The 23,030-nt window shown below is 36.8% G+C and overlaps 1 protein-coding gene across 3 annotated transcripts in view; it reads left to right on the top strand.

The window, feature by feature from the left end:
* LOC134651302 (lysine-specific demethylase 3A-A-like) overlaps nucleotides 1-23,030 on the top strand; it is a 233,200-nt gene that overhangs the window by 66,222 nt on the left and 143,948 nt on the right. For 2 of the 3 annotated variants that reach the window (XM_063506342.1, XM_063506341.1), the window contains exons 3-6: nucleotides 2,830-2,943; nucleotides 9,513-9,734; nucleotides 12,111-12,195; nucleotides 19,357-19,424. In XM_063506342.1, coding sequence (XP_063362412.1) covers nucleotides 2,830-2,943; nucleotides 9,513-9,734; nucleotides 12,111-12,195; nucleotides 19,357-19,424 — 489 coding nt within the window. Of the gene's footprint in view, nucleotides 1-1,979; nucleotides 2,028-2,829; nucleotides 2,944-9,512; nucleotides 9,735-12,110; nucleotides 12,196-19,356; nucleotides 19,425-23,030 lie in introns of those variants that run through there. The other variant, XM_063506343.1, reaches the window with a different exon arrangement.

Here is a 23,030-nt window from a genome sequence, read left to right as displayed (position 1 = left end):
GACAGTTCCAGGTGGTTCCAGCAGTAAATGTGCTCCAGTGCTCCATTCAATCTATTCCAGCTCCGTTTGACGTCAAATCACTGTTTTGACTGCCTTCTAGCCTAGTCGGTAGTGACGACCTACGAAGCGGTCCCGGATTCGAATTCAGGGAAGGGCATTTATACATAGAAATCATTCATAACTCAGGAATAAATATTTGTGATAGACACAAAGTCTATCACAAATATTTATTCCTGAGTTATGAATGATTTCTATGTATTGATTTATATACAGGATGTTTCCTGTAACAGGAGCAATAAATTAAACTAAAGGCTGTACTCCTCAAACTGACCAACATTTGTTTAGCAACTTTTAAAAATTATGGACCCTTTAGACTTCCTCTTTTTCATACAAAATAAATATTGCCTTCAATGTACGCTGACATCAGTGTGTTTGACGTTCCTTGTCACGCTTTAAACATAACAAAATTTGCAATACATTGCGTCTTAGAATAAACTTAAAAGTGTAATAAAAATCAAAACATGAGTTATTTTCAAAAGTTGCTGAACAAATGTTGGTCAGTTTGAGGAGTACAGCCTACAGTTTAATTTATTGCTCCTGTTACAGGAAGCACCCTGTATAACTAATATAGTATATCGCCGTCTAGTACCCATACCACAAACCTTACTGAGCTTATTCTGGGACTATGCTATAATATTAATTAAGGTATATTAGTTTAGTATTGTATATTTATTTTGAATGGCGAGATTTAAAACGTAGGGGTTGTAGAACACGTCTGGAGTACTTCATTTCGAGCAAGTATTACCTGCCCGTCTCTTATTTGCACAATGCTCTCGTTCCTCGCGTCACTAAATGTCTGCTTCAACTCTGAAATCTCTTTGAATGCGCTTAATTTCCGATCTCGAGGAACGCAAAAAGCTTTGCTTAGGAAATGGGTCTTGTATAACAATTGTTCGTGTAACACACATTCCATTATGTAACAACAGAATCATAATAGGGTAATAATGAGATACATTAATTAATTGGCTGCTTATAGTTTTATGATTGATTAGTATAGTTATGTGGCCAACAATTTTACTAGTTTAAGTAGGTAAGGCTTGTTTCCTGAATAACCCAAGATAACCCTATTTAGCTAAATTCAAAACTCCACACAGACTATATATATAATAGTAACTAAACCTACACACATTCATTACAGATGTCATCCCGCAGACCCTGAAATCACTATGGAAATAGAATCCGTTTGAGCCCAGATACATATTCCATTCGTTAGCTCCCAATACATATGTTAGTGCCATGTGACTTGCTCACGTTTTTTAATAAGATAGATGGTGACAGGCTAGGCTACATACATAGGCAGGTGTAGTGGCCCTGACCTGGTGATATAAGCATGCGTAGTTACCTATGTTGTCGTGCGGCATGCGTGCATTGCGTTGCGTCTTAGATTGTTCATAAAGTTGCACATTGGATTTCAATTGTTAATCGGCATATTCCTATTGATTAGAATATATATGTATTAATAAACCGTATATATCTATACTGTTTGATATGCTCTACTAAATAAACGGGATTTAATGCTGCATGTGGGGTCAGCAACTATTCGGAACTTTTATTAACGGTGTTAGTGGTAATATGTACCTAGTTATAGTTGCTATAACTGTTCCAAATTTTAGGCATCTATCTACATCAAACCGTCTCCGACAAAAAGGTATTAAATGGATTTGCAAGACCGAAGTGATTCCATAAGTGCTCCGCCGTAAACAAAGTTTTGTACGGAGCACTATACATGATAATAATTTCAATCCAGTCAATAGTACTTGCTGGTACCTACCTACTGTTGTAAACAATAGGAAATCTTGTTTCACCCGTGTTTCATAATATATTGTTATATAAATCTGACGGTTGTGATCAATAAAGATCAAGAGCGGGTATTTTTAAAAACTTGCACAGTTAAATGGCGTTGATACCTGCTTTTGTCAGTCATTATCGAAATAATGGGCGTTAAGTCGTGTCCGAACAGTCGGGAGGTAAATAGTTTGATACACGTAATGTGATCGAGCGTTTAAGTAAAATAAGTAGGTACTCCAGGTGATTGTGACAAACAAATAAATAAATTGTTGTGTTTTAACCGCTTCGTAGTAGTATTTAACTTTGTAAAGGTTTGAATGTTTCGTGTTTTCAATATAGTAAGTAAAAACCGTTATCTATTACAAACGTACCAACTTATTAATAGTTTTATATGGGCAATTAACCTATCTACGTCCTTATGCCCTTAATAACCTTCTAGAATGAATTTCACTCAGTCAAATTAATACCTTTTTCGTTAGCCTTTGAAACAGAATACCTACCAATTACTGGCCTATGAATGAAAAGATTTGTGTTCACTAGATTGTGATGAATTCAATTAGAAATGGAAAAGATATGTTAATCAAATACCTAAGAAATGTGACAGTTTAGAGTCTTACCTCAACTTATTTCGATTAAAGTTAGTAATTGTTCAAGATAGGTAAGAAATAAAACTTAAGGCACCAAATTGTCTTCTTTTAAGACGAATATTTTAAATATATTGAAATCTGTTTCAGCAAAAAGTACAGTGAATATTATTAGGCACAATAATATCACTATTACTACATAGTATAAAACAAAGTCGCTTCCCGCTGTCTGTCTGTCCCTATGTATGCTTATATCTTTAAAACTACGCAACGGATTTTGATGCGGTTTTTTTTAAATAGATAGAGTGATTCAAGAGGAAGGTATATGTACAATTTGTTAACCCGTGCGAAGCCGGGGCGGGTCGCTAGTTTATAATATGTTTATGTTGTGTTGCAGACGTTTACCCCGCTGGCGGCGGACCTCACGTTGCAGCCGCACGCGCAGCCCGTCGAGTTCCTGCACGATCGGCAGCTCAGGTTCCTCGACTACGCTAATCTGCAGCCAGTTCAGGTAAGCCCGTATCTTAAGGCGGCTTTAGACATATCCAAAAGATAGCCGAACAAAAACACTGGACATGTTTAAAGGCACAAAATAAACTCTGGCCGGATTTCGTCGCTTATAGGACAACGGGCACCTAACACAATAAATAATAGCTAGTGAATTCTGTGAATAGTTTACTAATTTTTTATTATAATTGATAACTCTTGGATTTCCTTGATTTCCTTGGAGGATCCTTGAATTTTTTTTCACTACCATCTCTGTTAGATTTTGCTTCTTGAACTGTACCATCAGCCACTGCTGCCAAAACTGCATGGCGACTTTATCAATGAATTCTTTCATAATTTCTCCATGCAATTTCGCAGCTGTTTTCGCACTGTAAGTACATATAAATGAAAATATCATTTGCAGAATTTGTAGTTAATATGAATAAATAGGTAACACGTGATTTTTTAAATCAATTCATATATGTATTGTATATCTATTCTATTTTCTTCCATCGTATAACGTAGCGTGCTTAAGTTTTACCAAGTTTAACATTCTTGTAATGTATCTAGTAGAGTTTGCCTTGCGGCATAGTTGAACGTAACACTTGGGGTGATTAAACCAAAGTTGTTAAGATGGCAGGCTATTAATAATTCATTACTAAGCACCGTGATATTAAATTTGGAAGGAAGCCAAATGTTAATCTGAGAATTATGTATAAATTTTTAATATTCACATGTGTGCACTAGATTGTGTTGTGTTGTTCCATTATATGTATTGTAACCGACTATTGATCATCGAACGTGCCTCTGACACTTCAATAACATATTTTATAAACTTATCTACGTTTATATGTACATATTTATTTTATGATCCACTATACGGCAGGCTAAGCTCAAACGTGAGTCACGTGAATCAAGTTATGTTTACATCTATTATTTACTGACTCATGTCTAAGCCTAAGTGTTTTATTACTTAATCCAATGTCCGAACGTGAATTACCTACTTAATTATGGGCTGAAAAACAGTTGCCAACTGACTGCCATTGCCATTGAGGCACGGTACTCGTGTTGAACTGTCATGTCGCAGTTCTGAGAACTTCGCACGTGGAATTGGAATTCCTCGAATACGCTATTTCTAACAGATTCATTTATTATTCTGTTGGAACACTTTGTGTATTTGAACACACAGAAACATTCCGCGATTATAAAGCTTACAATTGTGAGCGCCGGGGGAAATGGCTGTCGTGTTTGATTAATGTTACTGCAATAATTGCCGTCGGAAAGGTCAGATTTAAGAAATATAGGTATGTGTGTTCTTGTATAATAGGAATAATTACAGCCGGCCCTTTATAGAGAAATGGATAAAGTTAGTTCAGATTTTCTGTATCGTGTAAAACTAGTGACAGAACGGAAGCGTATTAGAGTGAGTTGTAAAAGTGGAGACAAAAAGCAAAACGCATAAGCGACCCAATTTCAAGTAGACGTTACGAGTGTTTATCCAAACTTGCGCGCCCAGGCGGGGGGGAGATCAAGGACGGTGTCTGCCAAACAAGGGGGGATTTTCCCGGGAGACGGGAGGCCGGGCGGGTTGCCCCCGCCGGGGAGGGAGCGGTATGTTTTGATGCTCGCCGCCCGCTCTATTGATTTTCCGCCCTCGCCACCCAGCTGCCCCTTTATAATATCTGAGCCAGGTGGCTGGTGTGTTCACGTCATGCTATTTTCGGCGAGCCCGGCCGCCTCCTGGCCGCGGCGATGGTTGCCGCGCGATGATTGATGCCGACTAATCTTAATCAACTGCTGGTTTGCGATGTCCACTGAGTTTTATTTGAAAGATGGCGGCTGTCGATATCAGACTTTACCAGTACGAGTGCTAACTTGGTTCAGGAGTTAGAAACTTTTGAAATTCGTTATTCTTTCGAAAGAAATCTTTTTATTTTTGGGTAAATGTAAGAAATGTGTACGTAGAATTAGGTAAACGTTTTAAGTTTAAAATTCTTCATGCATCTAAGTACATAAGTTTAGAAGTTTGATGTAATAGTTAGGTAGGTATAGCAGTATCTAAAGTATAATAAACTGTGAATATTGCATTATAGGTATGTATGTAACTAATATAATAACAGTTTGATGTTTATTATTACTTTTTCTTGGCTCCTCTATATTCATATTTTCCTATATTTATTTCAAGAAATATCATTTATTTACCCTTGAGGGAGTATTCAATTACGCGTAAAGGAAAAGCTGTAATAATAGATTTAATTTGCTTTTGAAGATAAATGAGGCGTATTTTTGTTTGGTCTCTGACGTAAAATTGGTATAAATTGTTAATTACCATTTCCGAGAAACATGCCCAAAGTATAACTTGCAGAATAAGCTGGGATATTTTCTATACACGTGTAAATTAGATACTATTTTTTGAGAATCCAGATAGTACTTACCTACCTAATGTTAATGACTAAATATTGAATCTAAATAAATGAGGCCTTTTAGGTGTTTTCGTTCAATTACATAATGATAAAATATTTTGTAACGTATTACCAATAAATTACCTCTTTTGGTAATGTAATAAGTGATATTATGGATGATATACAATACGTGCTTTCTTTCATATGATATGATAGTTTGCATATAAAAAATACTAGAAAAAAATATAGCTACAATTAGCTAATGTGTCTCTTTCATCAAATGGAGAATATCTAAACTTGGAATAAATTAGTCCGTAAATAATTTTATTATACAGACTGGATTTATAGTTATATTTGAACGCTAGGGCATACTAATTAGGTACACAAATAACATCAACACTCACATGTGCGTCATTTGAATCACAAAGGTAAACCATACGATATGTAGGTACATCTACATCAATAATGTAATGAATGTTAACTTTAAATCACTTTCCATTAAACACCCCACGAGTTACGGAAGTTGTGGACTTTCTTCTATATGCTCGCTACCGAGCGCCCGCAAATTTTAAACGAGTAAAGTTTGTTTCAGTTGGCTTTACCCCACTGTCCGGTACAGGGTGGCGAGGGGCGGGTGTGCAATTGTGCATGTGTGCGTAAGGTGTTACTGATCTTGCCTCTTTTATTAACAGTCAAATCCGTTGACATCCTTTATGGAGATTAAGACGTAAAAACGGGTGGTGGGGATATTTACGAATCTGGGGCGCCATTCACCCTTTTTTTAGGTCTTGTCAATCATAAGTCTTACTTATTAATAGCAAAAAGTGACATGCCAGTGATTTCGTCACTATCCTCATTTTTCTCTAACTAGTCGCATAAATTTCCAACAGCTTAAAATTGTATACTTCTATTACAGCGTGAAATTGACCTATGTTGATATATTGGGACTGAATTAAATACTTTACAAACATAAACCTTATATCAAGCAGACTTTCAGATCTCGTAACTGTTTAACTCTTCCAAGATTAAGCGTCGTCTCCGGCCGCGGTCACAATAGATAGGAAACCACAAAGACCCTATTTATAATCTTGCCCGCTCTTCTCTTCTTCTTTCCTTTCGCCTGATGGATTGAGTAATGCATTGTTTTCCTTTCCACTTTTGTTATCTGCAATATAAAGAACCTTTTATTGCAGAGCCAAGGAAATTGTACAAGGATGTTTTGTAAAAGATTACAAACAAGGGGAGAGTTGACATAGGTCGGTGCTTAACTTGTAAAATCTTTACCTACTACATACAATTAAATTTTAAAAACGATGCCTTGATTAAACTTACAATAGAACCTAAATCTGATGTTTTGCTCAATAATTTCTTGAACCTTTATTTCTGACTGTCGAAATTATCCAAGGTTGGTATAGCATGCGATAACTTCAAAAAACCAGGTAATGCCCTCTTTTTGCTCGAAACTAATGTTTGATCAGATGAGTAAGTGGTACCTAGAATTAATCTAATAAATTATATTCCAATAAATGCCTTATAACTGAAAGAGACTACTCATTATTCGCACTTGAGTCTTATCAGATTAATCAGTTTGGAATGTCCATTCTCCAGTGGTGCTTCATACACGTAAACCGTCATATTATATTACTATCTTTTAATCTCTCTCTAGCACACACACTTAAATACTATTTAATTGGATACACAAATAGGATCAGTAAATGAGATAGCTCTGAAGTAAAATGTACCCTTTTATGAGTACCTACATAAGACCACCCACACGACAAACCTGACAGATGGTAGGTGTAATGTAAGGTATACTTTAATATTAAACCTGAGCTGAATAAAGAGCGGTTGCTGTGATTAATTAGAGGTTCTTCGGGGCAAGTGGTCGAGGATTATTCTCATGCTTCAGTGTGATCTATTACAAAAATTTTGCTGAATGCCAGCATTGCTGATGCTGATATCAAAATAAATCCTTGTCCAAGGAAAACAACAACTCACTAGCGTAATTCAATCCAGTCTTGAAATTGTGATTTATAAATTAAAACTTAATTAGTACTAAGACCTAATCCGTGGCCTTTACTCAATCAATCAGTAAGTAGAAATGCTAAAGTACAGCATTTCAAGTCAGCAGTAAAGCCAGTCTAACCTGTATAAAAACGTGTCTGCTCCGCTCGTAAAGAAACTTGTTTGTATTTATAATTTAGACTAAGAAAAAGAACCTTGATTTTAAAGATTAAAATAAGTTTTTGTATTGTAAAATATCGTTTTGTATTCAGGCGTCATGCCGTATTTGCACCAGTCTGTTTTGTTGACATAATCGGGCACCAGACCGTGACAAATGTTGTTTAATCCGTCCGACGTAACTACAAAAGCCTCATAGTCATAGTAGATGTTCTACTTTAAAGACATTTGCTCAAACACGTTCTTACTCATTCTGCATGTGACCCTGGTTATTCAGGGGTCTATATTTACATACATTTTTGCACGTTTTTAACTGTTCTTGGACAGAAAGTTTATTGCCCATTAATGTTTAAATTCAGTTTGATAAGAGCCCGGGTATAGTGGCTTACATTTTTATCAGTATTGGTATTGAATAATTTTATGGTTTAGGTTTAGACTCACTTGTTTTAAGTCACTCGCGCGATATGTACGCGATACACGGTTGTCGTGAACGTTGCTCGCACTGTTAGTGCTTGAGAAAGGAGACCTAGACTCTCCGAAACATGTCGCGCGAGTGACTTAAAACAAGTGAGTCTAAACCGTAAAATTATTCAATGTTACTATGTCTCACAAAAGTTTAAATTCGAGTATTGGTATTGGTATATTACTCAGTACGTTTAGTAAAAATATGTATCAACTGGCTGCGTGCCATTTAGTGTTGTTTTTATATTCTATTAGTAACCATTACATTACTCTAAAAAATATAGAACACGAATAGAATTAATTTCTTTTTTATGCCTAAACGCACGGTAAACGTAACACTGGAAAACCAACTTATCTTCGTGCGCTGTATTAGTATTTATTTCATTTACTAAAAGGCTATTATTGCATTGTCTAGTTTGCATTTATGTTTGTGTCCAGTAGAACGACATACACTGTACAAGGGGAGGGTGGGGCGAGTTCATCGCACCGGATACGTCTGTCGCCGCGTGCGGAACGCACAGGTGTGTGCGTCTTGTATACGTGTGAGTGTAACATTGACATAAATACGGTGCATTACTAATGCGGGTGTTTCATATTAATTGTTATCTAAACAAATCGACTACTTTGTAGCCTACAGGCCTTAAACATGGACTAGTTTTTTTATTTCTATTTGCAAAGCTTTCTTGAAAATTAGTTTTTAAAAGCTTTTACTTCCAACTTGTCATCCAAGAGGAAGTTTCTTGTTAATAAAACTTATTACAACAGAGGTGTCGGCTTGTGTTAGAATTTTAAGTAAGGCTTAGGCTTATATGAGATTACATTTTTACTACTTAATAAAAACGCACTGACTTACGGTAAACCCCCCTATTGAAAACGGTTGAAAGTGTTAATATTGCCCTCTTTTGTTCTGTGTAAGTATTGAATTTTATCACTACACAATGTTGCGGGTACAGATTATGCTGCCTACGAGTACGTAGCTAGATCGAACAAACACACACCTAATAGGACATGTTAACTAGTAACGTTACATCAGACCATGCCCATAGTTAAGAGATGAATAATGCACCCGGTTGCATACGAACAGACTATTAAACAAATGTATACCCTATTGCACTGGTTTACTGTACGAAATATATTGTCACTGTGTTGTGAATTGCACTTAATGCGATAAACGTGAAGAGTGCTAATGGTTTCATTTGTTTGTGTGCGTATGTGTATTTACGTATTAGGAATAATGTAGGGCATGTTTACATGATATGAGGTCGTAAAGTCGTGTTCTCGTGTACAGTTTCCAATTATGACTCTGGGTCGATTAGTTAGGTGTAAAGTGTAAATTAAAAGCGGACTAATACATTTTCCACAACTATAAGTTTAAAGTTGAAGGTAATATTCAAATATAATTATTGCATCGTCGGTTTACTCTGTTACGTTCGTTAGTATCCTGGTCACGGCACCAAATTGTAAATTTAAGTTAGTTAAACTGAGCTCCAAGGGATGTATTGACAACGTGAGACGGTCACCTTTTCACTTGGCTTTATTTTATTGACAGGAATGGGACGCTAAGTTGGCTGGTGCGGACGCAGGCACAGACCCCGAGGTGCTGACAGCACTCGCGGCCGAGGCAGCGGAATGGCGGAGCGCGCAGGATGGGCAGCGCATCCTCACCACCACGCCCTCCGTGCTCGGCGGCTGCAGAGCGCAGGTGTACCGCGCGGCCGGCACCACGCAGTGGTACACCGCTGTCATCGTCGGGGTCAACGAACATACTGGAGTTAGTATTCACATTACATGCGTTAAATTATGTATTTGCATGTTCAGGATTGTTATATTCAACATGTTCCTAAAGTTTTTACCATCGACTATTTCTTAATTCTATTCCATTTAGTCTATAGAGATATTACTATTTAGGGGGCCATATTCTTATAAAATACTAAAGTAGGTAAGTACTTAATTGTGTCCTGAATAATATGGAACATAGCGAACGAACGAAAAAGTCCGGGGCGTTTACAAATAACTGTAAAAACATTCTACAAGATAATTCCGTAGCGGGAAGTTCTAGGTGAAACCAGTTCGGTTTATTGAACGCGAAGGCATCCCGCCGATACGGTAACGATGCTGGATTTATATGGGCTTGTTTAACTATCTGCCTCCATGGAAACGCAAAAGGAAACCCGCTTGAATGCAGCATAAATCCATAAACTCCCAAAAAGGCTTGAACTTTCCACCTGCCTTCGATTTTATTAATTGCATCCTAAAAGGGGTAATGGCCTAGCGCATTAACAATGCGATATGGAAACGATCAAGAACAAGTTTTTGTGTTGAATACATTTTGATCGAATTTTAATTGAACGGTTGTTTTGTTGACAATTTGTTACTATTTTTGTATATGACGTAAATAATTTACTCGCTGTTATCATTGATTGACAGGTTCTTTTAATCATATACCATCTTTAAAAATGTTTCAGCTTTGATTACTGCCTAAATATCTTGATTTAATAACTATACAGAGAGTAGAAATTACTCAAGGTGCCCATCTAATTTATTCATAAAATAATTCCATGCCAAGCTTCAACCCCCACATTAAATTAATATTAAGTACGACAATGTATCAATAATCGCAGTCCCACCAGGGGGCAACCCCCACCCTTTTCACCCTTTCGCTAACTTTGCACAACAAAGTTTCTTGTTTCATGTTTATTGAAACAATTTGTTTTTCTTTCATCACCCCTTTTGCCTGCCAGAAGGGAAAATTCTTGTTTATGTGTGAAGAATTTGAAACTTTTATGTTATGCTTGCAAACAGGAATAAAGTTTTTATATCTTTGTATCTTTGTATATGGAGGAATTCAAGACAATTCAGTATCAGTATCAGACAATAATTTATATAGACTTATAGAGTATAGAGCAATCCGATTATGCTCATATCGGCAGATGCTCTAATCTAAAACAAGGGTGAAGTTCCAAAACTATGTTGTTTCCACATTATTAAATTATACAACGGGACTTAATCGCGTATCTAAGTTTTAAGATTTACCTCCGACGTTTCGAGGACGGCGTTGTCCCCGTGGTCTCGGAGATCTCTTGAGTCTTCTCCGAGACCACGGGGACAACGCCGTCCTCGAAACGTCGGAGGTAAATCTTAAAACTTAGATACGCGATTAAGTCCCGTTGTATAATTTAATAATGTGTAAAAATCGTGAAAGTTTAAATCAGTGTTATGTTGTTTCCATTACCCGTCAAACTCCTTAGCGTCGCTGTCAGACTAGCGAAGTACTTCAATCTATCTTGAACTTTCCTAAGTAATTACAGTTAAAAAGTTGAGACGTTAAACAAATTTATACTGCGAATTAGCGAGTGGAAACTTGGCGGGGTTGGTATTACTGGCGCCCGCGACGTAAAGTTTTGAGTAACCCCCCTTTCGGCCCCCCTTCCCTGGTTTCTTAAGTAACTTTCTCGAAGTTTCCTCTTTGTTTCTCGCAAGTTTCAGCTTCAACTTCAACTTTTGGCTCGGCGATATTTTTAACGACATCATTATACCATCTTGTACAGAAAACTATTAGGTTCTCTCCCTCCGTTTGTTTGAAATTGAGAGCAGGAATTAATGTGTACTAAATCTTAACAGATTACCTAGCACCTATTTCGTTATACATGGTTGGCAGATACTGAAGTTGCAGCACTTGCAGCTGACATAAATTAACATTGTTGTTTCGAACGATAGCAATATAAAACAGATGCGCTTGTGCGTTATTTATAGCTCGTAGTAAACGGCGTCCAGCGTGGGAAAGTTGAAATGAGAATTTGGGGAATTTCGTATGTTGGTAGTTACACAAACCAATTTAGACTAGTTAGTGTAAATAACCTGCCGATCTTCCGTGAGACACGGGTATATGAAATGTATTAAAACGGGTCACTCACGTATTTTAAGTCAAAGATTGCTCGACATGTTTTGCTCCATAACATTGGAGCACACGTTAGTTCGTTGAAGCTTCTCGTTATCGAGCGTAACATATCGAGCAATCGTTGACTTAAAATACGTGAGTGACCCGTTTTAACAGTACCTATATTTGATACACCTGCTGATCTTTGGACTTTCCTCCTTGAAGTCATGTGTTGTTTTGGTGAGATAAACGTTATGATTTCTGTTTCAGGAATTGACAGTAACTGATGATACTGTGCTGGAGGAGCACAGCGAAGATCCAGCCCTGGTGCAGATGAGACTCCTCGGTGATGGAGGTAAGATATTGATTATAGTTTATAACTTTTTTTCAATGAGCTAACTAACAATAATCATTAAAGTTAATATATTATATAATCAGGTAGTAATTGACTTATATTAGTCATAGAACATAAGAACAGGATGTTGATATCTTAAGGGGACGGTATATGACGTTTTCGATTTAGAGCTCACTTTGTGCAATCAATTTGTTCAAGAAATGTTTAATAACTGCATTAAATTATACGTAAATTTGTTCACGAAGAAGCCGTGTACCGGCTCTTCACGCCATAATATTTTTTATTTGCTGTAATTCTCTACAAATCGACACTAAAAGTATCCAAAAATCTAAATATGGAGTTCCGTTTGAGCAACACGCATTACAGTTTTGCCTTTGACAGTAATTGAGTTGTTGTGTGATTTTGAAAGCTAGATAACTAAACTAGCAAATTATTACCTACTTATATTTTTACTCACAAATACAACACAGACATTCAATCCCAAATGTAAACTTTCGTACAATTTCCATACATTGACGACATCACTCAAAATTCTTCTTCGAGTCAGATGGCCGCTGGCCTTGGATCGAAGCAGACGTGTACGTCGTCGTAGCTCGTTTTTGACATTATTATAGACATTTCTGGACATTTCATCATATACGCATACGAAAATGTATACCAGTAGATAAATTGTATTTCCAAAAATAGGGTAAATAAATATAATTAAAATTTGATTTGTTGTTATTTACAGGTCGTAACGATCGAAAACAGCAGTAAACTATCCTGAAACAATACGATTAAAATCGAATTTAAGTAACTTGTTCCTTCAAAACCCGCTTAAAATGAAAAAAAGTTTAAAGACTCGTTTTAGTGATTGGGATTGATTTTCATTACGCTGGTATCGATTTTGCGTCATTAAAAAAAATGTATATGACTTCTGTACGTCAATGACTTTTGATGTCAATTGTAATCTTGTATTTACGTTAGAGAATTATATATTCATTTAAATATTACTTACCTATTAATACTAAGCGTAATTCGTTTAATACCTGAAAGTCTTACAGTGTCTACACCTACTTTGTTGCCGTTCGTTCCGTCTATATGTATGCGATTACGTGCTGTTCTGATAATATTCAAGAATCTAGAACAACGGCAAGACCAGCATTTAGTACTAACTAGTTTTTGCGGATTTGGAGACCGAGATGAAGCTTACAGGCCAATACCGCAGCGGCCTCTGGTTATTGTTATGTGTATATATCGAGTATTATATAAAACTATAAAAAAACAATGTTTTATTTCAATGACATTATGTGTGTAGGAATCGTAGGTATGTTTCGGTGATTATAAGAATTTTGTCCACACAATAATTGTGCAAAGCAAAGACATGCTTTCTTTACTGTATAAGCGGTATGGTACCGTTATTATTTATCAATACCGGTTCGTTTTGAAGTTAAAACTATACCGGTTGAAATATAAAGTACGGTACCGGTATAAAATTACAGCAGGGAAGGGACAACCATTTTTATAGGTGTACCTACAGTCAGCTGCAGAGAAAAGGTACCACCCTTGCAAAGATGATTGTATGCAGGGGTGGTATATACCTTTCCTCTGCAGCTGGCTGTACCTAAACCATCATTGACCGAGCGTTAGCGAAGGTCTCCGATTCAACTTGGGCAAAAATGCTTTCGTATATCCGAATTCTTCTCCTTTGCAAATCACATTTCTCAACTGATTCTGATTAACATTTGTAAGGAGGTTCGGTACTCGGTAGTTCGATATAATTATTCGGTTTCTTTTTTTTGAATAATTAAAAAAAAAAACGTTTATTTCAGACAAACATGGTCCATATTTTGTTAGTACATCTTAACAATTTTTTTAAACTTATAGCTAAGGTTAACTTAAAATAAAACTTAAATAACTATCATATTAAAATAGGCAGAAATTGACATAAAGGACTTAAGCGCCAGTAGGGTCTGTGACACTTAAGACCATTGTGATTATTAGGTACTTACTGGCCCATATTTCACCACGACCACGGTGACAGATGCGACAATTGTCGACATCACTGTTGCTGACGTCACAGGCCTCCAAAGGCTACGGTAACCGCTTACCGTCGGACGGGCGATGTGCTTGTTTGCCACCAACATTTTAATAAATAAATAAACTCCATTATATTGCCACTAAAAAAATCTTATTTTGTGGCAATTGTCACTAGAAACACGACAATTGTCACGAAATTGCGACACAGAACTCATTTCCTGTCAAGACTTACTGAAAACACTTTGAAAAATCTTGTGACAATTGTCACAAGATTTTTTCGCAAGAGAAATGTCTGTTTTATCCGATAAATTAAAGTTTTTTAAATAATACAATGACGGTGGCAAACACGAATACGACCCGCCCGATGGTAAGCGGTAACTGTAGTCCATGGATGCCTATAGCGTCAATAATAGTGATGTTTTATAAATGACGTACCTGTCATCGTGGTGAAATAGGGGCCAGATTACGCCGCGCCGCGTGAAACGTGAAGTGCATTGGGATAAGTGCATACCGTTCACTCAAGGAAAAAAATATCCCTTATAAGATCACTCGTGTGTCTGCCATTTTGTTAAAGCCAATTTTCACCGTAACTACTGGACTAGTTCAATTGAAATTTGGTACACATATGTCAAGTAAGGAAGTAGTAATTAAGTCGGTGATCCGAAGATGGACTACTAACGTAAATAAATGAACTTTTTTTAACTTTGCGGCGATTTTGGTATCATGTGACATATCAGATATAATACATAATTAGAAGTAGGTAACCAAAAATGTACCATAACCTATCTCAGAATTGTATTACGTATACAAAAAATAGTTCAACGCCAAAAGATTAATGGAAGACCTATGTCCTATAGGTGAGTTGGTCTTAAACAAAACATATGCAATAAAAATGTGTAACTGTGGAACCCATAGTGAACCCTACTCGTAGGTACATGATCGGTTTTTATATTATGTACCTATAAGATATTTTCTACTTTATACTTTATAAGTGTACCGACATAATATTTACTTATAAGCAGTTGTCACGTAAAATATTTGCAGAATTTTTTGGAAGTATGTGTCACATCATCACCAGGCACTAGTTTTTATGAAAGCGACTGCCATCTGATCTTCCAACCCACAGAGGGTAAACTAGGCTCTTATTAGGATTAGTCCGGTTTTCTCACGATGTTTTCCTTCACCGAAAAGCGACTGATAAATATCAAATGATATTTCGTACATAAGTTCCGAAAAACTCATTCGCGATCTCCGAATTGCAATTCGCACGCTCTTACCGCTAAGCTACCAGTGGTTCCTAGGCCTCCAGCGATTTTTTTGAAGTATGTATAGCACAAAAAATTATTTAAAAATGTAACATTGTAATTAAAATAAGGTATTTATTTTCATTTTATTAATTTAATAGCGAAACAAAAGGCATACCACATAAAAGTAAATCGGTAAAGATATTAGGGATACATTAGCCAACACTGTTTCCATATATTTTCAAATTTTATTTTGTCCGCCTTATTGAAATTTTGCACCCTGCCGGAACTTTATTTATTTAAATTCTCATTGAATTGATTTTGCGCCTTATGAAAAGTCGTATAGAGTAGTAAATAAAATTTTACATCTGACTTAATGACATCTGGTTTTATTCGGTTTAACTTTAGAAAACGCGTATCTCGACAAAGCCATAATGTAGAAAATTGTCAACAACCAAATGAATTATTAGAATTTAAATACGTCACGTGTGACATGAACAGACAAGGAAAGCAAGATTAAATGTATTGCTTCTCTTTCTTCTTTCAATGGAACGCTTTTCCTAAAAGGAGGCCACTAAACTCAAAACGCTATCTTAAAAAAAACTTGATGGGTCAATGACCTGTCCCAGTAAAGTGAGGTAGTGTGCGTGAAGTGCGCTTGTGTGTGAAATGGGGTAAATTGACAGAATCTGAAAATTTACCCACCTCTACCGTCACCTTAAGGTTTGATTTATAAAAATCTGTATAAATTGCAATGAAGTCTTACAAATGTTTCTAAAAGTGGGCTGAACATATTTCTGTTTGACTTAATAATTAACATACACATTTTGCGCAGCCACATTTTTAAAATGCAGATGTGAATAAACTCGCTATATAAATAGAAATCTATTTTGCAATCCCACTAGGAAAGCAAATATGGCTGCAGGGCGATAAAACTCGGATTTAGCGGGGCTACGGCGTTATTGATTGCTGTAAACAGAGCCCGAGTAGGTAGTGGCCACTAAAAACTGCTAATTTTACTCTACTACCTACCTATGTAAGTTTATGTGAGTACTTCAAAGAGGAAGGAACATTAACTTGGTTTAATTTTACGCGCGGCTGCTTTAACCAAGAGAAAAGGACTTGCACAAACAAGTTTATCGTGTTATGTCGCGAAACTCGCGAATTCAATCTCAAAATACCGCCATTTTGAAAAATTCACGAAAACCGAATCGACAAAAAATCTATAATAATTATCGAACTCTACGCATATATATTTTGCCAAGCTTAAACGGATACACTTAGCTCGTGATTCGAACGCGATCGGCTAACCAAAATCAGTTGTGCCTGACCTAAGATACCATCGCATGGCAACAGCCCGAAATAAGTGAGGTTATAGTTATTGATAGCGAGCATTCCGTTGCGTAACATCGCTTCACGCTGCACCGCGCATTGAGACTGCGGCACAATGATGCACGCTTTCGCTGCTTATCTCATAGGCAACTGTCAGACAGCTTTAGCTACCTTAACACGAGTTTATTGTTAAGAGAACGTGTTCAGAACATTTCTAAGATCTGGCCAGCTTAGTTTTTTTCTGTTGCTGACTGTACACGCAACTATGAACACAGATAGATTAAGATTGCGTGCTATCTTAATCTATCTGTTTTATTTTCTGTCTTGTTAGACAACGGGATACTTGAGCAATTAAAGTTAAAGGCCAAGAGTGCCAAGACCCTTTATCAAAGTTATACATTAAATACCAGCACATGGTAAAGTTACGTTTTTTTTTATCTTGCAAGTGTTGCAACACTACGACTTTAGCATTTGTATTCTATGTATCTGTAAAATCTATAATTCATACTGCATTTAATATGCCATATCAGTGCCAGCTATCGCAATTTGAACTTCCACTACGCTCATAATGACCGCCGGCCATTCGAGAACAATAGCTTAACGGACGTGCTATCTGCTCATCTAATTTGATAATTAAATGTACAAAGACCACTGGAACTGCATTATATGCTTGGTTATTATTATACTGTATTACATAATTAGTTGTATAATGCTATAAATATGATGATTTAGTACCTGATGGAATCTAATGAAAATAGATGTTCTACATCTTATATTACGTATCCAAAATGACTGGTTGTTTGCATAGCAACGGTAGTTTTCCTCCAATACTACGCGTATTACTAACAATAGAATTAAGGACGTGTCAATAATGATTTAGCCGATAGACAGAAATTGATAATAGAAGACTTTTAAATCGATTTAATAGTTACACGTTTTTGGCCTACTTATACCTTAATTCTAGAAAAGTCCGGTCAATAGGTCCGACTTTGCATGCATGGACAATGTTTTGGAAAGTTATACAGCGAAAATTTTAAGTGGACATTGTAGTAAGGTGCAACCAACAAGCAGGCAGGAGGTTTAGATCGGTACCGTAAAACGGGGTGAGTAGGTTTCGCGGGGAGAGGTGGGTTATGAATGGGGAGAGAAGGTTTCAGAGGGGGGTGAGAAGGGATTTTAAGGCTACTGCTACAAAAAAAATGTATTCTAATTTAACATGGAGCTATAGTAATACGCATAATAAAAAAAATCGATCCAACAATCTTCCAAAATCACCTTTGTATGAAAACCCCTCTCACCCCAAATACGAGACACTACTGGGTGAGGTGGGTTTTTCTCTTTATCGTCAAAGTTATGAAATGGAACTACCCAAAATAAAATAAAAACTAAAATACAAACGTCCGGAACACTTATTATATACACCATTCAATTTTCATATGTAAAAATAAAAGGTTATCTAAGTTTGAATTTCAGTTTTGACCCTACTCACCCCATTTTACGGTACTGGCTTCTATCCATCCCTCTAGGGAATAGATGTGAATAAATGTAAATAAATGTATTTTAATAGAGGTAACATGACGCGGTAAGTGCGGTAACCCTATTCAGCGCCTAATTGGATGCAAGAAGCCATATAAATATTGACGTAACTTGCAATCTTTGCGAAGTGTGTGCATATTGTACTATGACGGAGATTAAACACATGCTACAAATAACATACTTAATTGAAATGTATGATAAGATATAAACGTAAAGCAAATAGAGATATGACGAGCTTTGGGAATACTGAGTCTCGCGTGTCATTACACTACTTGTAATAACGATGTAGGTACAATAGGTACATATAATAATTAATGAGACATTGAGCAAGAATTTATATCTCATCTAAGTAGGTATTATCATATATTACAGCTTGAAAGCAATACTTAATTTGTGTTGGAGTTATTAATAGTTATGTAGCATTAATTCAACAAAAAACCATTACATTTTTAGGGTTCCGTACCCAAAGGGTAAAAACGGGACCCTATTAATAAGACTCCGCTGTCCGTCCGTCCGTCCGTCCGTCCGTCCGTCCGTCTGTCACCAGGCTGTATCTCACGAACCGTGATAGCTAGACAGTTGAAATTTTCACAGATGATGTATTTCTGTTGCCGCTATAACAACAAATACTGAAAACAGAATAAAATAAAGATTTAAGTGCGGCTCCCATACAATTTAACAAACGTGATTTTTGACCGAAGTTAAGCAACGTCGGGCGGGGTCAGTACTTGGATGGGTGACCGTTTTTTGCTTGTTTTGCTCTATTTTTTGTTGATGGTGCGGAACCCTCCGTGCGCGAGTCCGACTCGCACTTGGCCGGTTTTTTATTAACAGAATATGGTACATAATAGTAACGTATACACTTCTAGTTATTGTACATATTTAGTCAGGCGGCCAGGCGCCAACAAAACGAGCAAAAAATCAAATAACTTAGATATTTACATTGAATTATTTGACCTTCTCGAGCTTAATTAATCTTTTCTCTTTTTTCTATGCCATTGCTCATCCTGACATTTATCTTCTGTTACAGTTATCGAATCCATAATGAGGGGCGAGGTGGTGGGCGTCATGCCTCGCCGCTCGCGCTCCAATCTGCAAGTAAGTCTAAATTAAGCACAAACTAGATTTTGATGAGTTGCCGACGTCGCACTAGACTTTGGCAATTACGCTGAAAGTGATCTTAAGCGTCGATAACTTGTCGACTGTTGGGTAATTCTGGAGAGCTTTGTTATTGCTGTGTATAATATGTATTACCCAAGTGTTATTGATTGTTATAGAGAGGTAATCTAATAAAAACGAAACAGTCGAAACAGATGGAACGTCAACTTTTGACAATCAAAGTTACCTAAGTTACCTTATAATTTACGGAACCGTACAGCGCCATCTCGTTTAGCTGTCAAATTCGAAGCACGAAATTGTCTTGGACTTGACACATCTTACATAATAAATCTATATAGATCTTTGATATTACGTAGGTACAAGTATGTGTCTTTGTGTGGTGTGGTGGTGTTGATAGATAGATATGAGTGTAAACAACGTGATTACGTCATTATCTGTATTTTAGCATATCTATACCAGCTTCTTCTAGTCTAGACAGTTGTTGCTGCTCCTAAAACGTAAGAAACAATAATGTACTTACATATTTTAAATTCAGTAACCTCTATTGTATGAGAAGTCATACAATGTCTTTATTAAGGAACTATGAAACTAATCCTTAATTCTCGCGCTATCCCAATAAACTTGATTAGCGAGCAGTCAACTAATGAGCACTCTACTCACGTCTGTCCTTCGGTTATTTCTGTATAACAAGTCGCGACAGGTCGACGGCGCCTGACGCATGCGCCAGCTTTATCCTGAGGGTTCCAGCCTGGCTCAACCTAAAAGATCTTAATCCCCTCAAAATTCACACCAACTTACACTCTTCTGAACATAGATCGCGCAGTCTAATTTAGATTGTGTGGCTAATTTATTGCTAGCTTTGTCCAACCTTTATCTAAGACGATCTGCTAGCTATTTCAGTTCTAAACGTCTAATAACCATGCGGGTTCTATTTGCACGATTTCAGTGAGCTATAGCAGAAATATCCTCTATATTTCTGCTATCAGATCAGACTGATTGAGTGCACCGATTGTCGATGCGTCGGCTAGCGTCGTAACAATAAGCGACGTTTTGCGTTCAACGGTCGTTTTGCAACGTCCTATAAAGACATCAACCGAAGTAAGTTTCGAATACTTACAAGTAATATATTAGGCAGGTACCATTATACATAGAAAGATCGAACAATGAAAAAATACCAATCATGAATTCAAGAATTTTGTCATGCAACGAATGTTTCACTTAGTACCTTACCTAACGAAAATACAATATTATGACTATCGTAAAATCTATATTCTCTTATAATTTGCCCTGAATGTCTTATTAGATCCGAGCGTAGGACTAAACATAATGACAAATTGATAATTTGCTAAGTTAAAGTCGGTGAAAAGTTTCCAGCAGTGTGGCCGAGTTGGCCCTGGGCGGGTGAACGTAGAGTTTCTGCGCCACTGAGCTCATTTGAATATTGGACTAGCACTATGAACTTAGTTTAATCCTGCCGGCATTGTTGGAAACTAATGTTAATCGTGGGGTGTTTGAGTTTGGAACAGACGTAACTATGTATGTCCTCAACACGACCACCCACAACGTAAGCTTTCAAACTTTTAACTGAAACTTTTAACCTGTTAAACTTAATCTTATTTACTCCGAAAACTTCGTTAAGAGATTTATAGGGCTTGGTGCTATTTGCCAAGGCTCGGAACCGGTTTTTTCTTCATACAAAAAATACCGATATTATTTCGTTCTTTTTCGTTCTTTGGTAATCTGTTTATTATTTCATTTTTAATGGGACAATCTAATAAATCTATATCTAAAACAGCCAACTCTGAATGAAGGTGACAAGTGACATGAGGCACCCCAACTACACGACAGGGGTGAACCATTTAAAATCAATTATGTAATAGACAGAGAAGTAGTAAGTAAGTAAGTAAGTTAAGAACGTGATCGTCGAGGCACGTGGGTTCGGCAATCGGATATAATGGGCCTTCAGCAAATTCTTAATGAAACACGTTATGAATGAAAAACGGCTAGCTGGTCTTGTTTACGTGCTTCGCTCTTTTTACTCGTTGGGAATGCATTTTAACCTTTATTTGCCGTGTTTATATTCGTAGAAAGGATTCAGTATATAATCTTTTTAGTTTATTGTGGTCTAAATTGTCTAATCATGAAGATGTGAATGTATGTTTTATGTAAATAAATTAAAAAATAAATAAAAATAAAACATGAAGATGATAATGATGTGAGGTGTGTGGTCAGTGTGGATTACAACTTACGATGTGACCCAAAGTTTGTAGCTCAAACTTTGTAGAACAAAATATTTTTCTGTCTGTTGCTATTTTAGTGTTCATTATTGTATCAATAAAGTTTGGAAACAATATTAATAAAATTCATGTCCGTTACTGGAGACTGCAATAATAATATTACAGCGGTATGTTGCCAGTCTCATAGTTTTAGCTGCATCCGCATTCATACAAATGAAAATGATGCTGATCATCTTAGGAAGTCGTCGAGACTGCAAAACACATAAATTGTCTGTCCGTCCTTGGGTACTTTCATTGTCTAGCGTCTTTCATTCTTTAGTAGTTCTTTAGTAGGTATAGGTACCTTATATCAACCAATGAAAAGACAGGATAAAATAACAGTTAAATGTGGTAGATATAGGTATCTACAATAAAAAGCTACCTACTAGAAACAAGTGGAACAGCGTTTTTAGGGTTCCGTACCCAAAGGGTAAAAAACGGGACCCTATTACTAAGACTTCGCTGTCCGTCCGTCCGTCCGTCTGTCACCAGGCTGTATCTCATGAACCGCGATAGCTAAACAGTTGAAATTTTCACAAATGATGTATCTCTGTTGCCGCTATAAAAACAAATACTAAAAATAAAATACTATAAATATTTGAGGGGGGCTCCCATACAACAAACACGATTTTTTTGTTGATGGTGCGGAACCCTCCGTGCGCGAGTCCGACTCGCACTTGGCCGGTTTTTAATACACTTAATTTAGCTTCAAGGTCCCAAGGATCGGTCGCTCCAAGGTCCCGGCGCCCTCCCCGAAGGATACTGTTACTGACGTATGAAGATATCCTTGAAAATATGCTTCGCTAATTCTTAGTATTTTCTGCTAAATTAGTCTGTTTGTACCTTAATAATTGGAGTTGGAGCGTTTAATATTACATATACGTATTCTGAGTTCTTTGTAAACAATTTCTGATACCATTCAGGTGATTCAGGGCTTTTCAGAGATAAAAAAGTACATACATATACAGTCAAGCCTGGATATGGTAGAACTGGATAAACGAGAATGAGTATAAGGTCCCGTCAGGTTTGCCCTAGATTATATTATACTCAATCCTTGTTTTTGGACCGTGTATCGTTCCACGACGACCGTTGTTTAACGTAGAGTAGAAATAACCACGCCAATGTTTTATTTCACCAGATACATTACTTCAGCAGGATAAAATGTGGAGAATTCCCACATATTTATAGACCCCACACGCTACGCCTGTCCGTATCATGCAATAAATTGGGAAAAAGAACAGACGTCCAGTTCTATATACTATACACAAAGCGGCGCAAGAGCTATTAGCTAATCAACGTACTTATGGAT

Source organism: Cydia amplana, chromosome 10, assembly GCF_948474715.1.
Source record: "Cydia amplana chromosome 10, ilCydAmpl1.1, whole genome shotgun sequence".
In the NCBI taxonomy this organism is placed as follows: Eukaryota; Metazoa; Arthropoda; class Insecta; order Lepidoptera; family Tortricidae; genus Cydia; species Cydia amplana.
This window is presented reverse-complemented; position numbering and strand designations above follow the sequence as displayed.